At 47.7% G+C, this 12,115-nt stretch overlaps 1 protein-coding gene across 2 annotated transcripts; it reads right to left on the bottom strand.

Annotated features, from left to right (window-relative positions):
• Positions 1-3,866: 3,866 nt before the first annotated feature.
• dek (DEK proto-oncogene) lies at positions 3,867-11,838 on the bottom strand. Of its 2 annotated transcripts, none has more exons than XM_031749369.2 (12): positions 11,704-11,838; positions 10,755-10,908; positions 10,570-10,668; positions 10,377-10,486; positions 10,007-10,101; positions 8,369-8,498; positions 7,981-8,283; positions 7,773-7,901; positions 6,802-6,892; positions 6,190-6,332; positions 5,683-5,751; positions 3,867-4,212 (listed from the first exon to the last, which is right to left on the bottom strand). In XM_031749369.2, the coding sequence occupies exons 2-12, from the start codon at positions 10,876-10,878 to the stop codon at positions 4,201-4,203; spliced, it is 1,305 nt and encodes a 434-aa protein (XP_031605229.1). In that variant the 5' UTR covers positions 10,879-10,908; positions 11,704-11,838; the 3' UTR covers positions 3,867-4,200. The 2 variants fall into 2 exon arrangements, with proteins under 2 accessions (XP_031605229.1, XP_031605238.1); XM_031749378.2 differs by having other exon boundaries at positions 6,190-6,329.
• Positions 11,839-12,115: the final 277 nt, after the last annotated feature.

The raw sequence follows: 12,115 nt of genomic DNA, 5'->3' as shown, positions 1-12,115 counted from the left end.
TAGTGAGCACCTAAAACCATAGAACACCGTGCGTGGGTGAATGTGGCGTGTTGTATAAGAATCAGTCCATTTACCAAAGAAGATTTAATGCCCTGAAAAATACAACTGTTAAATATTAATGACTTACTTACTTACGGATAATTATTATTTTATTTCCCAGCACCTTTTATGAAAATCTATAAAGCTCCAATCTTTGTCAAACCTCTGCTGATGACCTTTTAAACTCTCCTACAGTGATCGTTCCTCCACATCGGTGGTTGTTAGAGGCAGCGGGCGTCTCCAGGTGAACCTGCGCTGCGACATTTACTCATTTTATAAACAAGTCTTCGGTAATAACTCAGACATCAGAGCTTAGAAACAGAGTTTCTCTGCCACATGCAGTCTTCTGTTGGGATCGCCTCGTCTCTGGCATGAAGTGGAAGGAGGCGGGGCTTCTGCACAGTGTCCTTCTACCCAACAAGGTGAACGCAGTGTGCTTTAAACTTCTGCACAGGTGACCCTGGTACAACGACCTCACACACAAAAGTGACTCTCAGTTGTTGTGGAAAGAGGTCTTCAGGACTACAGCATAAACTCGTCTTTATTTTTAATTAATTTAATTTTTTGGGGCCAAATTTCTTATTCACTAATGGTTCTGAACAGGAAAGCCCCACACCATCAAACTGTCTCCAAATCATAAAGCAGTCAGGACTGCATCTTTTATTCTCAACTATATATTCAAAAAGACACTAAATAGAAGGAAACGTCCCCATTTTTTGCTTTGTTTTTGATCAGTTGTGAGAAACATTGTACAGGATTTATTTTATGTAATCCTTCAGCTTTTGTTCTTGGTCTTTTTTAACAATCGACCGAACATCACAGTTCAGTGACGCTTCAGTGGGTCTACAAAGTTTTCAGAGCGATTCTGTTTGTCTTTCTGAAGCTTCAGTTCAGCTGACACAAAGAACCGTCTCAACTTTTCATTATTAAAACGTTAGAATTTGACGTCCTCTCAGAGACAAAGGCTGCCCGCCCAGCCATGATTGGTCAAAACAGTTTAGGGTCTGATGTCGGCTCAGGTTTCTTCTTCTGCAGCTTTCTGACCGCTTCACCCATCACCATGGCAACACTCCTCAGCCCGTCAGCCCCCCCAGAATTCATAGCGCGGTCCGGCCAATTCCAGTTTCCAACAATGGCGGCCGCTACAAAGTTTTAATATTACTCTTATTAATCTTTCTGGGTCACAAAATAAACTTTGAACATATTTTCAGGCGAGAATGTATGGGCAGAAATCTGCGCCATCAGAAACTGAATTTGAATAAGTTCAATTTGAATTTGAATTGCTCAGATTGAATCTGAATTGTAACTTGAATAAATGCTTTTGAAAACTGAATTTGAATTAGTCTAATTTGAAATTGAATTTATGGTTTGAAAATGATCATCACTAAATTGAAATTGAATTTTATATATTGAAAATGAATTCATTTGCTTTGAAACTGCATTTTATCCTTTAAAAATTCAGCTTTCGAATAATTTCAGATTCACTTCTCACCATTCAGTTTCAGTTCTAACCCTAACCCTATTTCAGTTCCAAAATTCAGTTTTTTGGAACTTACATCCGGTTCCGGTTCAAGAGTAATCGAGCGCAGATTAATAGAACTACGTTTTACTAGCGGACCGAAAGTGTTACTGACGGAATCTACAGCGTCTTGAGCTGAATTAAGACTTCAGAAGTCATTCGTCATGTCGAATGACCAGCGGATAAACTCTCAGGTTGGTAATAAATGTATTACATGTATAAGAACAAGCGTCATGTTAACAATTGATAGCCGTACAGTAACTTTTATGCTTATTGTAGCTGTTAGCTAAAAACGCTAATTTAGCCTAGTTTGCCCTGGATTTAGCTTTGACAAACAAATATGATCGACTGTTTCTAGTAGAATTCCAAAGTTGTCATCTTGTACCCTGTCAGAGCCCTGTATGCTTGCAGAGACCCCTACAGTAAGGAAACATGCAAAACGGTGTCCAAACCTTTGTATTTGAGCTTTATTTATGTCTTACACAGCATCCCAACTCTTTAGCGAACTTAATAACTTTAGCTAAAGTGAATAGTTAGTCTAATTCACTAGTGCAGCAATTTACTCCTATTAATCTTTCTGGGTCACAAAATAAACGTTTAACATATTTTCAGGCAAGAAAGTAGCAGTGTAAATTTCAAATATCTGCTTGGTTTATCAAGACATCGCATATTTGCAAAAGTGCGCCGACGTTTTCGGAGACGTCTGTTACCCACCCGCTCAATAGCAAGCCGGGGGGTTCAATGATCACTCAAGCCAGCGAGAGCAGCAGACTCCCGGCTTCATCATTTTCAGACCCCGCTCGTTCGCTACTCAGGTTAAACATGATATATAAGTCACTCGGATAACTTAAAAATGTAATTGTTTGGCTTTTTTTGGTGTTTTATTTGTTCCGGAGTAAATCAGTTTGGCTGAGATCAAAGTTATTAAATTATTAGATAAAATAAAACTTTATTAATCCATCGGGAGGGTTCCTACGGGGTTTTCACACAGCTGAATAAACGTCAAACAGAAAACTGATTAAACAGAAGTGTGAGACGGTCGAGAATTTACGCCAGTGTCCTGTTATATTTTAGATAGCAAGGAGCAAACGGCCGAGTTCATTAAACTCCACCGAGACAGCGGTGACGCAAATCTGAAGGCTAGACCGTCCCATTTCACAGCCTCGCACTTCCGGCCTTCTCAGTCTTCGAAGGACCCGGCCCACGTAGACCGCGAAGGCTGGGTCCTCCGAAGGATGTGGCCTAGGTTTTGGGACACAGCTTGTATCAGAGTAACATCTACTTCCAAAGCGTCTCCATGGTAACACTGTATGCAGTAAATATGAGATGTTAGCCTTACATATAAACATAAATGCCAGCAGCTGCCCACGTACTAACAGGACTGATGATGATGGTGATGAGTGAACAGCTGCTCGTCATCGAGTCTGTCCCTCGCTGATGAAGTTTCATAAACCGATGGAATGATTTGTGTTTGTCACAGCATGTGTGACCCCAATACTGCCATCCAGGCTTCATTCTGAACACTGACGTCATGTTGTCACCAGGTGGCGCCACTGAGCTATGATGCAAAATCCTCAAAAGCAGGCACCCCTCTCTCTCTCACACACACACACACACACACACACACAGCGTGACCTGTCACCCGACTCCTCTCGTCCTACCACAGCTGGACTCAGGTTGTCTCTTCACCTGCGGTGTTGTTTGCTCTGCTTCCTGTAACGGGAAGCTGAGGATGCTGATCTGTGATTCATCAATGAATGCCAGCGAGCAGCAGGAGCTGTTTGTGTTTCACTGTCAAGTAAAAGCTAATAAAATAATCACAGCTGTGAGTGTGGTAACGATCTCCTTGGTTTGAGATCCATAAAGGACCTGAGTGAAAATGAAAGAGCGCTCCACAGTTAACACGTGTGAATAACCAAATGACGTCTCAATAATGTTTGATGCTCCAGATGTTTACAAAGCCATAAACACACGATGGGTGATCACAGCAGGATCCAAACCACAGAGATTTCTGCTGATGAAGACTGTGTCAGAGGATTGGTGGATCGTCTTTCACAGCTCTGGAAACCGCAGCTACACTTTCACTGCTGATGAACGCTCAGGGTGGGGGACTCCAAGGGCCGGTGTCCCGCAGGTTTTAGATCTCTCTCAATTTCACAACACATCGAGAAGGTTGTTTAGCCATTTAAATCAACTGTGTTGGGTCAAGGACACATCTAAAACCTGCAGGACATCGGCCCTTGGACCCCCCACCCCCCGTGAGGAGCCTGTGAGGTGTTGGTGGGTTAGAAAGCGCTCAGAGACCAGCTTGTTGAAAAAAGGTAGAATTTTAATCAGAAAGTTTTTGAGCACATGTCAGAAGATTCAAACAAGAACAAAATGACAGAAGAAAACTCGAGAAAAGCTTCGACTACAACAACCAGAGACCAGAGCTCGGCTCTCCCAGAGTCACGCTCTCTTTACTTCCTGCTCCTCAAGCATCAAACAAACAGCTTCTGCTCTGGACTCGATGGCGGGTGATACAACGGTGATGAGTTCACGTGAGAGCTCCACGCAGGAATAAAAAAAAAAAACGTTGTATATAAAAGAAAGCAGACGTGGGGTGGGAGGAGCTGCTCGCCGACGTCGTTCCCTTCACGTCTTCATGTGATGAGCTGTGAGGAGGCACGAGAGAAAACACAGCTGAGGAACACCTGCAGAGTTCACCTGTGAGACCAGAGCACCCCGAACCCTCGCCGCTCCCATGATGCACCGCTGCGTGGCAGAGGCGGGGTCACCAACTGGCAGGGTCTGTGCTCTGATGGTTCAATGGCTGCAGTACTGTGCAAAAGTCTTGAGCCGCCCCATGTGTTAGAACAGCTGCACGATTTCACACGTGTAAATACAGAGTTTGCATGTTTGATCCTTCAGCTCAGCGTGAGGACGTGCAGGGTGATGCTACACTGCTTCAATGGTTTGTCCTCAGATGGGTCAAAGGTCAGAGGTCGCATACAAGCTAAAGAATTATTAGCACTTCAGAGATTAGTCTGACTGCCCAGAAGCCAAATATAAAGCAATGGAGGGGGCTCAAGACTTTTGCACAGTTCTGTACATGAACGTAAAGAAACAAAGTGAAAAACAACACATGACAGCGGTTTGTGAACTTCCTGTTTGCAGACTGAACAGTGACAGCGAGTGTCTGCTCGGTGGTGAGCTGGATTTTGGAGGCTCAGGTGGCTGCAGGATGAGAAACGTGTCCACACGCAGCAGCCAATCAAATCGTTTCTGACATATCACGTGTGTTTTTGATAAACACGGTGACGTGCCGCCTCGCTTCCTGTTTTGTTTTTAAAGAAACAGGAAGATGAAGCTGCTCTAATATGACCCTGCTGGACATCAGCAAACCCTTTTCCTCCTTACCCTTCACAATAAAAGCCCACAACAGACACTTCCTGCTGTCAATAAATACTGTACGTAATGTCTGTGATGTTTAAGTATTAATGAGTGTTTTACAAATGACTATTAATTGCAGTTCATCAAGAAAGATTTGGTCCAATTATCAACAAAGCGTGGCTTCAATCTACAACTTCCTGTATGTGAGAAGCATTTCACCTCAACAGAAAACAAAACATTTCTATTCACCTGTAAATATTAACCTGACATCGAGGAGGACGGTAACCTGAGAATACATCAGCTGATCTCCTGTTGGCTGATGAGCGGGGCTGGAGCTTCAGCAGGTAACACAGGTGAGCAGTCAGGCTGCAGCCCCGCCTGCACCTGCGATTGTTTCACAATCACCGTGACGACCACTTTAAAGTCTCTTTGTGTGCATGTCGTCATCACGACAGGGCTCTGTGTCGGTGTGTGCGACTGTTGCTCAGTTTATATTGTTAGACGATAATTACAGACTATGTAACGAGTAATGTAATGAGTATTCTGTGTAATAGAGTACTTGTTTTGAGCAACGACATGCACAAACATGTGACCCACACCATGCAGCAAATGCTCAGAGATGAAGCCTGTGGCAGACACGCCTCTGACCAGTTGCTGCTCTTTAACACACTGTGGACAGTAAAGCACTGCGCTGATGTCCCCACACCATCAGGAAGAACAGTGTGTGTGTGTGTGTGTGTGTGTACACTCACAGATTTGACAGTCTGTTTGATAAAGTCCTTCTTGGTGCTCAGGTCGTGCTCTGGGTACGTGTCAAACACCTGGAACAGAGAGCGTCACGCTTCACCGTCAGACAAACAGCTGTGACATGACACACACACACACACACACACACACACACACACAGAACACAAACTAACCCCCCCCCCCTTCACTGTACGTCTGAACTGACCCCCTTAGTCAGCTTTTGGGGACCAACGTGTCCGTCCCCACAAGTCTGAAGGCATGTCTGAGACTCAAAGTGTGGTTTTAGTGTCAGGGTTACAGTTGAGTTAGGGTGAGGGGAGGGTGAGGGGGGGAAAGCATTATGTCAGATGTTCCCACAAGTTATGAATACCCGAGACTGTGTGTGTGTGTATAGGCCTTTTGTGGGCCCACGAGCCACATGTTTGGACAGCTGCTGCAGCTTGAAGGTGACCAAAGACAAGAAGCTGCTCAGCATCTGTAACCATGGTAACACAACAAGCAGGGAGACTGACCCTCTGGCAGATCTGCTTCATGGTCATCTCCTCCAGGTTGGCCTCCTTCAGCAGACTCTGCACCGTCTCCTTCAGCTGCTCGTCACTTGGCCCCTTCTTCACCATCTTGATGAGCGGCTCGTCGTCGTCCGAGCTGTCCTCTGCTGCACGGCGACAGCGAGCCACGGAGAAACACATGAAGAAGAAGAACAGGAGATTTACAGCCAGGTCTCTGACATCATCGTCCTCATTGTGGAGGTCGCTCCGACACACGCAGTGGCCAATTCATTAGGAACTAAACTCTGACTCAGTTATTCTGACCAATCAGGACATTCTGGGCAAGCCTGGGTGAACATCAGAACAGGAAGCCTTCGTCACACCTTCAGCTGCCTCGTTTCTGAGGGCTCTTATTTTGGTAATGAGGTCGACGGCTGTCACCTAAAGGCTCAGCAAGCGCTTCGCTGTGAAACATAAATTTATGGTTTTACCTGCAAACTGTGTGTAATCTCTGAGCTACCTGCATCGGACCCACGGGTCCACACCCGTGATCAACACGAGCGTGAGAGCGTGATGCCGCAGCGACGCTGCAGACCTCCTGACCACCAATCACACTGATCGATGAGATGAGCTCACCTGTGTTGGTGTTGTTCCTGCGGTGGCTGCTGCTGTCCGCCTTCTTGGTCTTGGCTGCAGGTTTGGCTGCAGCGGCTTTCTTCTTCCTGGGCTGGAAAAGAAATCATCATCATGTATTCAGTGGTTAGAGGACGAGGCAGCAGAAACACTCAGCAGGACAGTCTGAAGCTCGCGACCACTGTCAGTGGCAATTCCACAGTGCTTGTCCTTTATTAAACACCAACATTACAAGCCTGACTGAACGGCTGCAGTCTCATCATACATGAAGCGAGCAGAGTTCATACAACCCGTAACGTTACTTTGAGTTAGTGAGGTAAACACACGAGGTGTGCAAGCACGCTTCTCCCACTCTACAGAGGGCACTCGTGACATCACCACACATCAACTTAGGCTGTCTTAAGGAGACACCGCACTACTATGGCTGTTACAGCTGCCGCCATCGGCTCTGCAGACGCTCACAGCCGAGAGAGAGGATGGTCACAGACAGCTGGTGGAGGAGGATGTGGTCCATGGTCCAGGATGAAGATGCGTTTGTAACATGTGAGGAAGCTTCAGCTGCGTCGGACCGATTCAAAGATTGTGGATCAAACCTGCGTCACATCCTCCATCATCATCAGCCCGAGCTCACCTGAAGGAGCTCCGAGACCTCGAATCACCTACAGGACTGTAAAATGATGATGGCAGGAAGCTGAATAGTCCATACTTCCTGCTCTCCCCCCATATCCCTGCAGCAGTGTGGTGACATCACCACAGCGCTGTATCATTTAAACCAGCCGAGGGCGTCACAGTGTTCTCTGAGCGTCAGGCTGTTACTTGACTGTGTGACCTTTGACCCCTAGATCTCTGTTAAAGCATGCCGAAGGAAACGAGGGAAGAAACGGATCAGATGAAGCACCACAGAAGAAGAACTTCAGTAACCTCCTCAGCAGCCCCGACATGTGCCACTTTATTAGGCCCACTAGTGTGTTTACCTTCTCATCGGGGTCGCTGTCGGCGTCTGACTCCGACTCATCAGAAACTTCCTTCTTTGATCGCTTTTTGGGAGGACCGGTCTTCTTCGCTGGTGTCCGTGGTCGTTTACTCCCTCTGCTGGACTTGGACTGAAACACACACACACAGGTCAGGCGGTTTCCTGTCAGCTGATCACCTTCAGCTCCACCTGCTTCGCTCTATGCTCACCTCCTCCTCCTCCGCCGATTCCTCTGACTTGTCGGACTGCTCCTCCTCCTCCTTCTCTGATGGTTTGTCCTCGGCGTCCGATCCTTCCGCCTCTGCCGAAGCTCCCACCTTCTCGTCTTCCTCGTCGTCGTCCTCGTCGCTGCTCGAGTCCATGACGATGGCTTTGGACTTGCTTCCTATTTTGGACTTCTTGGGGCTGGACGACGAGCTGGCGGTTTTGGTTTTGCTCTTCTTCTTCTTCGCCATCGAGTCGTCGCCCGACAGCTTCTTCTTCGATTTCCTCTTCTTCTTCAGTGGTAGCCGCTGCCGAAGGTCAGGGGACACGTTTTATAAAAACTGAAAAGTTCAGCTCCAGGTGAGTCTCGGCACCACAGGTAGCTCAGCTCACCTTGCCACTGTTCTTCGGTGCGGTGAGGAAGGTCAGGATCCGATCCACCAGGTCCGAGTGGGTTCCTTTCTTCTCCAGATCCAGCACGCTGCAGACCACCTTCAGCTTGCTGTTTGTGAAGTTTGAGTTCCTGCACGGAGAGAGTCAGCGGTTAGCTGGACAGATGAAGGTTTTGCGAAACGGGTTTTTTTTAATCGATCTCGCTGCCCGCCGCGTTAAAGTCCAACTCTCAGAGGTCACCGCTCCATGCGACGGCTCTCCGGCTCTGAGCGTGCTCAGACACGCAGCTGAAGATGCCTGAGTGGAGTGGGTGTTTGCTGGGCATGGCGTGACGCAGAGCAGGAGGTCTGCTCTGTGGACTCCTCTGTACTCATATTTGGGGGGTGCAGTGGTAGCACTGCAGTAATACATCACATATTGTGGTAATAAAAACGCCCTGTGACAGACTGGAGACCTGTCCAGGTGTACTCTGCCTCTCACCCTATGGTTACTGTGGATAGTAGGGCTGCACGATTTTGCATAAAATGAGAATCACGATTTTTTTGCTTAGAATTGAGATCATGATTCTCTCACGATTTTCTTTTCCAGTATAAATATTTATTGCACTTATTAACTGCACATCAACTTCATAACAGTTGAGACTGAACATAAAAACAATAAATGTCTCACATTTTGTGGTTGCCGCAAAATGTTGTACTGCTTGTAATTCTGTCTCCACCGTTGCTCGACACTGCGTGTATAGAGCAGGTAGTGCAACATTTGAAAAATAGTTGTGGGACGGCACTGTGTAGCGTTTGTCTAGGGTGTTGATCATTTTCCTAAATCCCTCGTTTTGCACAGTGTTGATGGGAGCCATATCTTTAGCCAGGTCATAAGTGATAGCCTCCGTAATTTCTTTGTGCCTGCGGGAGTTCGACGGGTATGGGGAAGCGCTGTATAAGGTTCCCGTTATTGATGTGGTTGACGGGGACGGATTTTCTCCTGTCACTTTCTTGGCCTTTACAGCTTCGTCATCTCTCACGTGCTCTCCGTTGTTTTTTCCCTGCCAGCTGGCTTCGGTATTACGTGGTATCAGGCTCCGCCCTTGTAATTTGTTGACCAGGAAGAGTGAGCGCTTGTTTGTTCTGCTTGTTCATGCAGATTATGTCCCGGATCAAAATGCGGTACAATCATCATCTTCTTTTTTTTTTTTTTTCTCTTTCTTTTTTTAAAAAAATCGTTGTCATTTGGAAATGAGATCGCACATAAGTATGAATTGAGATCGCGATTTTCTAACGATTAATTGTGCAGCCCTAGTGGATAGGCTCCGCCCCCCCAGGGGATGGATGGAGCTTTGTGGACACACAGCTCAGGTGATAAGTCACAGGTCACGTCTGAGACTCCATGTTTGATTTGGCAGTTTTAAACTCATAAATCAAGTCTCCAGCTGGAATCGAACCAGCAACCCTTTGTTTGAATGAAGGTCAACAGGTCGCTGAATGTTTAAACAGCATTATCCGTGGGGCGTCCCGCCCAAGCACACAGATTTACAGCTCGCCACCACGAATCTCCACCTCACGTTAAAGCACCAAGCCGCTGCGTGACCTCTGACCTTCTGTCTGTAAGTTACCGTCATGGAAACACTGAGCGCACACTTACTTGAGAAGCTTTTCCCGTTTTTTGGCAAACTGCTCGCTGTCAGCATCAAAGGCAAAGCCGTTGAACAGCCGCAGGTTCTTCTTTATCGTCGCCATCTGAAAAAGAAGGAACAGCGCTCAGAGTCAGCCCGATCACCTGACACGGTCAGCACACAGGTCAGAGCGCCGTGGAGCCACGTCAGTTTCAGTTGGGCGCACACTGCAAACTGAGACTAAAACACAGCGTGAACGTGTTTGTTGCCAACTCATGGGCAGAGATCCTCTCAGCTACAGCAGCAGGTGGCAGGAAGTAGAAACCCATCAGTGGGATTTACTCTGAGTAATCCGGCTTTTAAAAGCGATTTCTGTTTCGTGTGTTTAAACGTTCTCACCTTCCCGGGTCTGTCGAACAGGATGGCGTGCAGAGGTTTCAGGTCTGCCGGCTTCATCTTGGTGATTTGGTAGCTGGTGCGAGGAATGTCTCCCAATTTATCTCCGCTGCCTGAAAACGACAAACAGCAGCAGCATTCAGACACGTACGCGTCATACTGAGACCGGAGGCGGCCACGGCCCGCCGTCTCTTACCGTCTCCGATCTTGAGCTTCTCTCTTTGCTTCGGCGCCTGGAAGTCGAGCCTCTCCACCGTCTTCTTTGCCCGTTTCCCTTCGATGATTTCTCCCACAGCTGCGACCAAAACAAACTCAAACATAAATCACTGGTCTGAGCCGGCCCACAGGCCCGAGCCCCTCACGCCGTCTGATCCCAGTTACCTGAGATTTTGGAGCCTCTTTTATTCGGACTCATCCGGTCCTCCTGCGACGGTTCCTGCTGGTCCTCCACCTCCTCCTCAGACACCGCAGAGCTGTCCATCGCCTCCTCTGCTGCGTCACTCATGTCTGACCTGCTGCCGACTCGCCACGAATCCTGGCGGCAAGAAACAAACACACACACACACACACACACACACACACACACACACCAGCGGGCATGTAATCAGGATTCTTCCTCATGAACTAATCAGAAGCAGTACACTGCATCACACACATGAGGTTGTGAGGGGTGTGTGCTGCCATGTGTGTAACTGAAGACATGCAGGAGTTTCTTTGAACGGTGAGAGCATCGGCATCAAAATCACACCCAGAGATAAGAAACTAACAGACAGTGACGTACCTGGCAGGTACGTCTGTTTGCAAAATCTGCTGAATTCTGAACGGAGTCTGGCAGCCCGGGTACCAGCCATCAACGCCTGTAGCTCAGTTTAACTTTACTGTGAATGTTCGCTGAAATGATACGCGGCAGGTGTTTGGGGGGGGGGGGGATGAACACCTGTCCCCGTGTGCGCAGGCGCTCGTGTGAAACACTCAGGTTTGACTCTCGGGGAGCTTTGCGGGCTTTTGTTTGTTTCTTCGCTCTTTGCGGATTCTTGGCGCGCAGTTAGCCGCTAACAGGCTGAGTGCTAACCGGCAGCTTCCTTCCTCCTCACCGCCGAGCCCGCTCACCTGGCGATCACCTGTGCGCAGACGGTCCGCAGGTGAATGGGAAATGTGAACCTGTCGTTACCGTTTATCGGCGAAAAGCTGCAGCTAGCACTGCGTGCTAACGCCGCCGTTAGCCGCGCAACAGTCACCGAGCGGAGCGATAAACCGGCCCGGCGCAGCCGCACACGAGCCTCCGGAGCCCCGCGGAGAAACAGTGGATCAACAGCTGAGAAACACTCACCTGCTCCCGAAACTGCGCGCAAGCCGCCGATCACCTGTCAGCTCCGTGTTTTTGATTTTTGTAATGGCGGTTTCTCTACGGGGCGGGGACTCATGCAGAGGCGACCACCGATTGGATCTCTCTCCGATGACGTAAAACCCGTTTGCGTCCTTAAAGATAGAGGGAACCCAGGTGACGTCGCGCTGCTGCCCCCTGCGTTCACACTGCAGTACTACAGGCGGGAAATAAAAAAAAAACGATGAAGACAACGATCAACTAAAAGTGAAATAGAAAGGAGAAAAACATTTCAGTAGAAGAAATGAAATAAAAAGAACAAAGCAAGACTCCTTATTTATAAAATCTACAAGTGCTGAACACCTCAAAGAGTAAATCAACAAAAACAAAGATGAATACTGCTGTTAATGTTAGTCCT

This window comes from Oreochromis aureus, linkage group 11, assembly GCF_013358895.1.
Source record: "Oreochromis aureus strain Israel breed Guangdong linkage group 11, ZZ_aureus, whole genome shotgun sequence".
NCBI lineage: Eukaryota > Metazoa > Chordata > Actinopteri > Cichliformes > Cichlidae > Oreochromis > Oreochromis aureus.
The sequence above is the reverse complement of the archived record's forward strand: the minus strand, read 5'-3'. Positions and strand labels throughout refer to the sequence as shown.

What these genes read in the sequence shown, in the direction of transcription:
- dek (XM_031749369.2), bottom strand. Translation starts at nt 10,878, where the DNA reads ATGAGTGACGCAGCAGAGGAGGCGATGGACAGCTCTGCGGTGTCTGAG. An exon ending in ACAGCGACCCCGATGAGAAG is followed by an intron (nt 6,893 to 7,772) that starts GTAAACACACTA and finishes TTTCTTTTCCAG; the next exon opens with CCCAGGAAGAAGAAAGCCGC. An exon ending in CAGGAACAACACCAACACAG is followed by an intron (nt 6,333 to 6,801) that starts GTGAGCTCATCT and finishes GTCGCCGTGCAG; the next exon opens with CAGAGGACAGCTCGGACGAC.